This window comes from Eschscholzia californica, unplaced genomic scaffold (assembly GCF_041429995.1).
Source record: "Eschscholzia californica isolate CP2 unplaced genomic scaffold, dmEscCali1.0.p SCAF_2, whole genome shotgun sequence".
Lineage (NCBI taxonomy): Eukaryota > Viridiplantae > Streptophyta > Magnoliopsida > Ranunculales > Papaveraceae > Eschscholzia > Eschscholzia californica.
The window spans coordinates 44,577,313-44,589,143 of record NW_028238309.1 but is presented as its reverse complement, the minus strand read 5'-3'; the positions used below and the strand labels follow the sequence as shown (position 1 = coordinate 44,589,143).

The following is an 11,831-nucleotide window of genomic DNA, read 5'->3' as shown; positions in this document are numbered from 1 at the left end:
GAGGTCGAGACGAGTCCGTAGGAGAAAACGGAAGTCAAATCGGAGTCCGGACGAAGGAATAAACCAAGGTCAAAGTCAGGTCAACATTTGGTCAGCATTCGGTACAAGTTCGGGCAAGTTTCTGGCCAGCGGTATTCTTAGGGACACGTGTCGGTGTATGGAGGTTGGTATACGCGGTTCCCGTGTTAGCGCTCAGCAGCGAAGTAGCCCTTATAAGCTTGATCCAGTGAAGCGCGTTGCAACTTAACCCAGTAGTCCCTTGCTCACGTTTTAATCTCAGCCGCAAGCTTCCGTATTTTTTAGATCTAACGGCTTTCGAGATTCAGCTCCATTTCTTATGATCCCGTGCAACCGAATTCACTTAGATCCCATGATCCCGATCCCTCTAATCTTGTCCGTCCGCTACCGTGTAATTCAATCCAACGGCCACTTGACCTTCCGCACTTTAAACACGATGGATCCGGTCACACGCTAGTTTCCGAATTTCCTGCTCTCCCGTCAGCCGACACATGTCCTCCCATTTCTCTCTTTTAAAGTGAGAAACCCTAGCCGCCGGGGTCACTTGTTAATTTGGCGTTTTTCTCATTTAAATCCCTAAAATTCCAAAAGTAACCCTCATATTTCCACTTTTTTACCATTTAACCCAACAAAAACCCTAACCCCACCTATAAATAAATCCCTTTCTCCTCCATTAGAACCTAGACTTCAACAACCCTCTCAAATGGCTTCCTTATCTAATTTCTAAGCCACTTCTCTTTCTATCTTCTAACCCTAATCCACCATTCTTTTCTTCTACTTTCTCTACCACCTTCATCTATTCTCTACATTTTCTTTCTAATTTCTTTCTCCTTCTAATTTCTTCTTCTAACCTTCTAATTTCTTCATACCTTCTTCTCTAAAATCTCTTCTTCTTCTATCTCTCTTCTAAATTTCTCTTCTTTTATCCTCTAATAAGCTATTATTTGGAGTTTTGAGCAATATTCTTGAGATACTTGGAGCTTAAATTGGACATCAAAATGGAGATACATGGGAATATGGATTGGGAACATTCTTGGTGATTTCTTTCCATTAATCTTTTGTAATTCCATTTATTTTATGAATTCAATGAATATTATTTTAGATTCCATGAGTAGCTAAATTTTGTATCTAGGGTGTAGAGGAAACCCATATTTGGGCTTATTTTGAGATATGTTATAAATCAATGAATCCTTATTTTGAGCTTCAATGCCTATTGATTGTCATTTCATGTTGATTCTATAACATTATTATCATTCATGTATTATAATTAGATATTTCATGCTTTTATTGATTTATTAGATGAGATATGCCTTTTAGATCTTGAATGATAGTGTAGGAAATTAGTTTTATATGGTAGTCAATCATACATTCTTGATTTTGAATTGTGTTATTAAAGAATATATTCCGAAATCTAAATAGTTTATTATGTTAGATTTTGAGTTATACATGAGAAAAGGGATTTGTTAATTAATGCATGTTTTAAGTAGTCCATTTATGTGGTGAAATCGAAAACCCTAGATTCTTCTTCTCATCTTGATTTCATTCTTATTAGTCTTTTAGTATTGCTTTCTTTTTTAAAATAGTTTCTTAAAAAAACAAATCAAAATTAATGAAAGGGGGTTTTAATTCGAGATTTAGATAAAATAGCTTGTCCTTGGGACGATTTCCCGATTTACTAAAAAAACTATAACTTGACCCCGTATACTTGCGGGAATAGACCTATTTTTGGGCCTATCAGTAGCCGAGAGAGTGAATCAGTGCTCAGATCGTCAACAAGCAAAGATTGTTGCAGTATTCAAGGCAGTAATCTCTACTCTCTTTAGGGCTTTTTAATATTATTTTCGTTTAGTTGATCTGATGCTCATGTTAGTATTACATCTAGGGCTTATTGGAATTAATTAATTGGCTACTTACCTGCTCTTGGTTCGGGGTCTAAATACCATGCTAGGTGAGAAATTTGATTGCTATTTTGTCTTTCCCATGGAGATAGGTGGATAAAGTTCGATTGCTCTATTAATTTCCTTAGCCTCTGCTAGTAATTTCTATTAGCTTCTTTTCTTTAATTTTTAGTTATTACTGTTATCTCTTTTATTATCTTGGGAGTTAGATTATCTGCTGCAGCTGGTTAGCTCTTAGGTTGTGCTCCTACTTAGTTTCTTATTAGTGTGTTAATCTTATTTTGCTTTTCAATGAACTTGTTATCTTAGTTTGTTGTTTTCCTGTTGGTGATGTTTTGTTAAGATAATTATTTTTTGTTGATTAGTAGGCTGCTATTAGGTAGTCTTTAAGACTGTTAATTACTTCTTAATTACATCGTTATATTTTGTTGTTCTTCCTGCTGAATAGAATATATTTAATTATATTAGTGGTTTTTACTTATTAAGAGTGAGATCTTAGGTTAATTTTGTGTATTAGTGCCCTCCTTTCGATTGCTTGAGAGTGAACAAGATTCGGCCCATAGGCCATTTAGATTCTCTCTCGTTAGCGGGGGGAGGGTGTTGTTAGGGTCTATTTGGGTTTTGTCTCCTTCAGGAGAGGGTTAGACACTCGGCCGATCTCCTTTTTATCCCTTTGTAATAGGCTGCCCAACTTCCTTCTGGCTATGGACACCCCTAACACTTGCCCTTCGATCCTGAGTTGGAACGTAAGGGGCATAGGTAATTTCATTACTAAGAAGCATCTCTTTAGACTTATTAATAAGCACAATCCTGATATTATCTTTCTAGCAGAAACTAAAAATAAAGCTCACATCATTAACAAGAACATTAAAATTCATAAGCATTATAATAGTCATTTTGTCGACCCTCAGGGTAAATCGGGAGGGCTAGTAATGTATTGGAAGCACCACTTAAACACTAATATTCTTTACTCGGATAATAATATTATACACGCTAAAATCTTAGATCATCATAATAACGGACACACTTTAATTACGGGCTTCTATGGCTGCCCCTATAGTAAAAATAAACTGAAACCTTGGAAAACGTTGAAAAACTTGAATATAGATAATGACATCCCCTGGTCTGTTATCGGAGATCTTAATTCTATTCTAGACATGAACGACAAGTTTGGGGGATCCTATGTATCCACTTCCCACATGTCCAGTCTTCTCTCTATCATCAATAACCTTGAGCTCATGGACATGGGTTTTAAAGGTTGTCCCTATACGTGGAGTAATAAACAATATGGGGATCATCTTATTCAAGAGAGATTAGACAGAGCGCTGGTCAACATTCATTGGTTGACAAAATTTAAGAACTCTAGTTTATCTCACCTTGAAATGGTTGGGTCTGATCATCTCCCTATCCTTCTTGAGGATAACAATGAAATGATTCAGAAGCCTAAACCGTTCAAATTCCTTCGAACTTGGATGTCCCATCCGGAATGTCATGATTTCATTGCCGGTAAATGGAACACCAATAACAATATTCAACATGAACTTAAAAACTTAAGTAAGCATCTCACTAAATGGAATAAAAATGTTTTTGGGAACATAGAGAGAAATATTAACGATATTACTAATAGGCTACAGGTTAGTAGCAATAAAGCGGAGATAGCTAGGCTAAATGATCAACTTAATAATTTATATCTTTATCAAGAGAGTCTGTGGAAAGAGAAATCTAGAAATGACTTTCTTTCAGTAGGAGACAAGAACACTAAATACTTTCACTCGCAAGCTATTCAACGGAACCGGAACAACAAGATCAGGGCTATTAAGGATAATAATGGTGATTGGCACGAAGATCCTATTAGCATTCAGTCGGTCTTCACTGATCACCTCCTTAGTATTAACACCTCCGAAAATACTATTATGTCACCCAACATCCTTAATCTTTTTAACCAATCCATTACACCCCAACAGAATGAGCTTTTAACAGCTTTTCCTGATGAGGAGGAAATAAATAATGCCATCAAGAATCTGAAGAAAGAGGCGGCCCCAGGTCCAGACGGCTACCCCCCTTTTTTCTTCCAGACTAACTGGGACACTGTTAGGTCAGATATTAATCAGCTAGTTCAAAATTTTTTCCTCTCGTCCACTTTACCCCCCGAATCGAATCATACTCACATTTGTCTTATCCCGAAAACTTCGACCCCCCAGACTCCAGCGGATTATAGACCTATTAGCCTCCTTAATACTACCTATAAAATTATTATGAAGATCTTAGCGGATAGATTTAAAGTCACCCTTAATGATATCATTAATCCCCTCCAAGCAGCTTATGTCCCGGGTAGGCAGATTTCAGACAACATAGTCATAGGTCAGGAGATAATTCACTCCATGAAGAAAATGAAGGGAGCGACAGGTTACTTTGGTTTAAAGCTAGATATGTCCAAAGCCTTTGATAGGATAGAATGGAATTTCCTTATAGACATCATGAGAAAGCTAGGTTATGCCGAGCATTGGATAAATATGATTCATAGTTGCATCTCTACTGCTTCCATGTCAGTGCTCATTAATGGTCGCCCTGGACCTATTTTCTACCCTTCCAGGGGCATCAGGCAGGGTGATCCCCTTTCCTCTTCACTCTCGCCATGGAGGGTCTTAGTAGACTGATCATAGCAGACGTCGGAGCAGATACCTTTATGGGTTTTCCGGCTAACAATTCTAGCTTTATGATTTCGCATCTCCTCTTTGCGGATGACTGTATTATTTTCGGTCGTAACTCTATAGATAATATTCATATCCTCAAACAAATTCTTAAAACTTTTAGCGAGTCTTCTGGCCAAATGATCAATTATAAGAAATCCAATATTTTCTACTCAAAAAATTCTCATCCGAAATTTAAGCGTCTTATCATGCGCTCGCTGAAAGTTAAAAATGCTTCTGCGTCGGATAAATACTTAGGGGCGCAGTTGTTCATTGGCGCAAATAAGACTAGAGCGTTCAATGACATTCTTATACAGATCAAAACCAAATTAGAGAAGTGGAATCACTCATTCCTTTCTCAAGCTGGACGCACGATTGTTATCTCAACAATCGTGGCGGCCGTACCCCGATACCAAATGCAATGCTTTGCCATTCCTAAAGGCATATGCAAAAGCATTTCGACTTTGCAGAAGTCGTTCTGGTGGGGTAAGCCCAAAGGAATTTGTACGAAATCATGGTCCTCCATTTGTAAGCCAAAAGCTCTGGGAGGTTTGGGTATACATATTCCAGAACTCGACAATAAAGCTATGCTTAGTAAGCTCGCTTGGAGGATGAAAGCGGAGCCCGATGCTTTTTGGGTAAGATTCCTTAAAGCCAAATATTTCCCTAATAATGAGAACCCAGGTCCAGTTAAGCCACATCACTCTTGGATGTGGAAGAATATCAGGAAGCAATTACTTCAGATTGAAGATTATATTGCTTGGGAGGTTCACAATGGAGAGAAAATCAATATTTGGACTGATAGATGGATTCCAGACATCCATACTCCTCCTACTCAGAGTTTTGACCCTTCGGTGTCTAAGGTCGCCCAATTGATTAGTAATAATGAGTGGAATGAAGAAGCTCTAAACAACTACTTTGATACTAACACTAAAAACCTTATTAAATCCATCCCCATTGATGTGTCGGGGATGGACCAAAGAATTTGGACGCTTACAAAATCAGGAAAATTTACAGTTAAATCCATGTATAAATACCTTTGCACTAGTATGAATTCCCCCCATCCACTAAACCCTAATTGGAAATTTATCTGGTCTCTCCCAACTATTCCCAGAATCAAAAACTTCATTTGGAAAATCTGTACGAAATCTCTTCCAGTGAGGGATAGAATCGGTAAATATATTAATAATATTTTGATCTGTCCAAACTGCATTGAAATTGAAACTATCGAGCATGCCCTTCTCCACTGTACTCTTGCTAGGAATATCTGGTTCTACTTCAATATTATATCTGAGAATATTATGAATGTTGCAGAATGGATTTTCTCATGGGAGAACACCCCCTCTTTCAAAGAACCGTCGTATCAAAATCTGCTTGCCACTATTCTGTGGATAATCTGGAAAATTAGATGTGATCACTGTTTTCAATATGAAATTAATTCTCTTCCTATTATTATCAATATGATTTTAGCTTTTTCCAAAAAATACTTATACCACTCCTAGCATCAAAAACCAATTGCAAGGAAAATGGAACCCGCCTGAACCAAATTGGCTGAAAATTAATGTTGATGCTTCATTTACCAATGTGAATGAAATTACAGGTATTAGTCTTATTATCCATGACTCTGATTCTAAATTTTTAGAAGCTCATACGAACGTTACGAGAAGTAGAAATAGTGAAGAAGGAGAGGCTTTGGCTATCCTAGCCGGTCTGGAATGGGCGGTAGAACATGATTATAATTACATTATTATTGAAAGTGATAATATCAATATCATTCAGAATATTCAGAACCCGAAGCATGAAGTTCAATGGCAGTCCAGAATTCATTTGCGGAAAATTAAAGAGATTAAACGTCATATCCATAAGGTGAAATTCAGTTACACTTGCCGTAGATACAACACCCCAGCGGATAAACTTGCTAAATGGGCCAGAAAGAAGAAAAAATCGAAGACTTGGAGCAGAATTCCTTACTTTATGTTTTCCTTGTATTGTAATGACACTTTATTAGCTTAATAAAGTTGTATCTCTTAACAAAAAAAAAAAAAAGCAAAAAAACGATGTAGAAACAAAAAACAACAAAAACAATAGTGAAAATGAAAGAGAAAAAGTGTTTCAGAAAAAAAAAAACAGTGATATTGATGAAAGAAAAAAAAATGTTTTGAAAAAAAAAACAATGAAAAAACCTTTTCAAAAGTAAAAACAGCCAAGGATTTGGAGAGGAATAAGGACTAAGATATAAATGCCACTTTTTTTTATTTGTTACTGTCCTTTTGATAATTTTACCTATTGTGACTTTTTCGCACTATGAAATTATATTGGATTTTTTTGTTATTTCCAAACTTTTTTGGACCAACTAGCGGTCAGCCCTTAATTTTGCCTATAAACTTTGAACTAGGTTTTGAACTTAATTTGAATAGAAAGTACACTAGGTTTTCTATTCATCAACTTGATATATCAAATTAACAATCAACTTGGTCTTCTTCAAATTATTGAGGGAGACATTTAGGACTTGTCAAACTAAGATCCAATTCTTTTAACAAAAAAAAATTAAGATCCAATTGTCACATGTTAGACTTGTTAGTATCGTCCTTTGGAGGATCTCTTTAGGTCAAATTTCAATTAGCTATTAAAAATTTAGAGCAATTCCAATTGGTAGAACTTAACTAGACTAACCAGTAATTGTTATTATAATTAAAAAAAATATATTGTTAGGACGATCGGAAAAATGAATTTTACCATGATTTTACATGTAGTAAGTCCAAAAAATTAAGTAAGACCCACCTTACTGGGAGGATTACTTTAGCTCCCTCATTTTGACATGATATAGGGATGAGAAACTCATGCCAAAGTGTGACATTGTTCATCCTGATTCGTCTAATCGCGGAGGTGTCTGTTGTTGTCCCGATTAAGTATTACCCAAGCTAGACTGTGGTCTGCATGGTTCGAACTTGGATATTGAAGTCCAAATTGAGACCGAGGTACTTGACTTGATAGGTACAATTTTTCCTTGGTGATTGCACTAATATGAATGTGTATCCTCCAAAACCATAAATAATAGTATTTGCCTTAATGGGTGAAAAGCTTTCTTAAATGCTATTACTCCCTTGTACCTAAGTACCTTGGAAAGTGACTAATCAAATGTGCTCCTTTGGGTTGCTGGTTGGTCCAGTACTCCAGTGGGTATCAAAATTTTATGGGTAGACATTTCATATTAAGAAATGTTATTTGATAGGAAAATTGGGGTCGATCACAAGCCGAAAGCTGATGTGGCCTGCTTCCATTGGTCTAAACACGTGGAGAAAAAAATGTTTGAACCTCGGAGAGACAACTACATGAGCTTTTCGGTACGTAGTCGACCCCGTTTTTCGGGACAAATTTCTTTCATATTTTCCTGCTCTTATATTTGGTTGAAGAAGCTATTTGGAATTAATAATGTGAATATCTTAGTACTAGAGGAATAATCAGATAGGTCCCTTAGGATATCCAAGGAGGTTTTTCTATTCAAATGCGGCATCCTGGTTTCATTCTCTCTTCTTCAGTGTTGTGGAAGAGACATCCAAAATAAAATTCTCTCTCTCTCTAATCTCTATGAAGTTGTCAACTTTTTCTTAATATAAATGTACCACATCTAAAATACTTCCAAAGTATCTTCCTTGATTATTAAGTTTAGTGGATACCCTCATTCTCTTTCTTACTCAACCACAAGAATCTTTTCTATCATTTCAAATTTCTCTCTCTGGATCTCAAAAACATGACTGGTGGTCAGGAACAAGGGGAACCAGGGAGCTCCATGCATGGAGTAACTGCTAAAGAACAGTCCTATGCTTTCTCTGTCCCATCTCCCATTGTCCACATAGATAGAACAGCCCATTTTGCCTTACCAGTGGACTCTGAACATAAAGCAACAGTTTTTAAGCTATTTTCATTAGCAAATCCACACATGAGAACTTTCCATCTCTCATGGATCTCCTTCTTTACTTGCTTTGTTTCCACATTTGCTGCTGCTCCTCTTGTACCCATCATCAGAGATAACCTAAATCTCAAGAAAGGAGATGTGGGTAATGCTGGAATTGCTTCTGTCTCTGGAAGTATCTTTTCTAGGTTAGCCATGGGTGCTGTTTGTGACTTGTTAGGTCCTCGATACGGATGCGCTTTCCTCATGATGCTTTCCGCCCCGACTGTATTTTGCATGTCGCTTGTCTCGTCTCCTGGTGGATACGTAGCGGTCCGTTTCATGATCGGGTTTTCTCTTGCTACTTTTGTTTCTTGCCAGTACTGGATGAGTACTATGTTCAATAGCAAGATCATTGGGTTGGTTAATGGAACAGCAGCTGGTTGGGGAAACATGGGTGGTGGTGCCACTCAACTCATGATGCCTTTGCTCTTCGAGTTGATCCGTAAAGCCGGAGCTACCCCATTCACAGCATGGCGTATTGCCTTCTTTATTCCTGGGTGTATGCATATCATTACAGGGATAATGGTCTTAACCCTCGGACAAGATCTACCTGATGGAAACTTTGGTGACCTAAAAAGGGCTAATAATGTTGCCAAAGATAAATTCTCCAAGGTCAGTATTTCCGATTACATACATCAATTCCATAGCTCACCTAGTAGTCTTTACTTCAAATATTCTTAGATAACTTATCTCAAATCATCTTATAATTTTGTTGTCTGTTTAGGTGCTATGGTATGCTGTCACAAACTATAGGACATGGATCTTCGTCCTTCTCTACGGTTACTCTATGGGTGTCGAATTGACGACTGATAATGTCATTGCCGAGTATTTCTTCGACAGGTTTGTTTTCTTCAGTTGTCCAAAAAGTAAATCAAAGATATTGAACTAGACATATCTATATGTACTAATTCTTGTATATCTTTTTGACAGATTTGATCTGAAGCTCCACACAGCGGGTATCATAGCTGCAGTCTTTGGTATGGCAAACATAGTAGCTCGTCCTTTTGGCGGATACATGTCGGACTTGGGTGCACGAAGATTTGGTATGAGGGCTCGACTATGGAATCTGTGGATCCTACAAACGTTGGGAGGACTCTTCTGTGTATGGCTTGGTCGTTCAGACTCTCTTGCAATCTCTATCACAGCTATGATCCTTTTCTCCCTATGTGCTCAAGCCGCTTGTGGTGCAACCTTTGGTGTTGTACCCTTCATTTCTCGTCGATCTTTGGGTGTAATATCTGGTCTAACCGGTGCAGGTGGTAACTTCGGTTCTGGGCTAACACAGTTTTTGTTTTTTACAAGCTCAAAGTACTCAACTGCAACAGGAATCACATATATGGGTATCATGATCGTTGCTTGTACTATTCCTGTTATGTTTGTTCATTTCCCTCAATGGGGAAGCATGTTTCTTCCTCCGTCTAAAGATGGTAATGAGGAAAAATACTACCAAGCCGAATACACTGTTTCGGAGAGAGCCAAGGGACTGGATGCTAATAATATCAAGTTCGCCAAGAATGCCAGGTCGGAACGTGGCAAGCAAATTGCGTCGGCAGAGACACCCCTAGAATCTACCCCATCACATGTTTAAGAAGGAGACAAGCTAGGCTAACTAGTACAAGTCATATTTTCAATGACTACAAATCAATAAACAGATCTGCTAGCAACTTTGAGCATAAAGAAGAGCTATGAAAAGAGTTGTTTTTTTTTTTCTAAAGTACAGTTTGGGTTTGTAATTTTCTTTTGACAGCTTTGGAGAAATCTAAAGCTTACAGTTTTTCTTTTCAATTTCCTTGTACTATTTGTGATGTTTTGATGTGTTACAATATATACAAAATGCATATTCTGTGCTAGAAAAGGCAAGTCAGAGATGTAAACAAAATAGAGTTCTTTGAGCATCTCCAATGCAAAACTCCAAAAAATCTCTATTCGTCCTATTTATCAAGTTTCAATTGAGATCCACACTCTTAGGTGGCGAAAATAGAGATCCTCAGTTCTTGCATGTCTTCAATGCGAAACTCTAAATTTTTTTATTTTACTTATGTAGCATGGTTATTTTTGTAAAAAAAATAATTAGTTATTTTGGAAATATACGAAAACTTGATTTCTATTGGTTGAAAATTAAATATTGATGAGTTGGACAACTAGAGATCAGGGGCGGCCCGTGACCAAAGCCACCAAAGCGGTCGCTTTGGGCCCCAAATAATCAAGGGCCTCATGTTTCATATTTCGTATGTAACTTTCGAATATCTAATTACATTTTAAATCAATTTCAAATACAATTTAAGTCGTAACTTGGTGGTAAAGGGTTTAGATCTTTAAATGAAAGGTCAAGGGTTCGATTCCTACCATTTGCATTGTTTAAATTTTACTTAATTTTTTCTAACATCCATTGTGGGTCCCCAATTTTTGGTTTCACTTAGGGCCCCCCGATATACTAGGGCCGGCCCTGATATCTCAAGAGGACACTTTATTTCTAGAGTGTCTTGAGATATCTCTATTCCAACCTCGACTCATTATCTATGAGAACTTAGTTGAGTTTTGCATTGGAGATGATGTTTTAAGAAAAACTCAGAAAATCGTATGTGGCACTCTGAATTTCTAAGATTGAGTTTTGCATTGGAGATGCTCTTATTTCCTGGTCAACTCTTTATCTCTCTTGATAAACTTTTTTACTTTCTTGATGGACGATTGATTCCTACTTAGACATAGACTAGTTCTACTTTTGTAGTCTATTTTGTCGATTTCAAAGTAAGGTACATTGTAACCCCATGGGAAATGAATTCTAGGTCAAAGGTCTAAATATTGAAATCACCTTTGAATTAGGGTTTAAAACAACATAAGAAGGCAGAAAACAAATGATTCCCTAGAATCAGAAGGATTTGAAGTCTAACAATTGTGTATCACCTCAAATCCAAATTTCTTTGTTTGGGATGGGATAGTTTGCATCAGAAGACATTTGATTAGCCATTTACTAGTTTGTTATGATGGTCTTCAAACTCTGTTATTATAGCCTTCAAAGTCATATAATGTAGTGTTGACTACACAAGTCCTGCAATGAAGGGCAAGAAATGAAACCCTAGAAAATAATATAGGTCAGTAACGAAGTGGTAAACACAAGGAACCTCACTGCTATAAGCCCAAGCCTGGTGTAGCTAAGTTAGGCTATGTAGTTATGGAGGTGCCTTCAATATTTCCTAGAGATTGAGAAAGGAACACTATCTGAAATCAGACGTTTCTAACCCACATACACTACTAATATGGAGGTTGGCT

General features: G+C 37.2%; 1 protein-coding gene across 1 annotated transcript; it reads left to right on the top strand.

The window, feature by feature from the left end:
• The first annotated feature begins 8,357 nt into the window (after positions 1–8,357).
• LOC147558240 (high-affinity nitrate transporter 2.1-like) lies at positions 8,358–10,149 on the top strand. The gene is made up of 3 exons (XM_086664603.1): positions 8,358–9,173; positions 9,286–9,401; positions 9,492–10,149. Exons 1-3 carry the CDS (start codon positions 8,358–8,360, stop codon positions 10,147–10,149), a joined length of 1,590 nt encoding a protein of 529 aa, XP_086520729.1.
• The last annotated feature ends 1,682 nt before the right edge of the window (positions 10,150–11,831 follow it).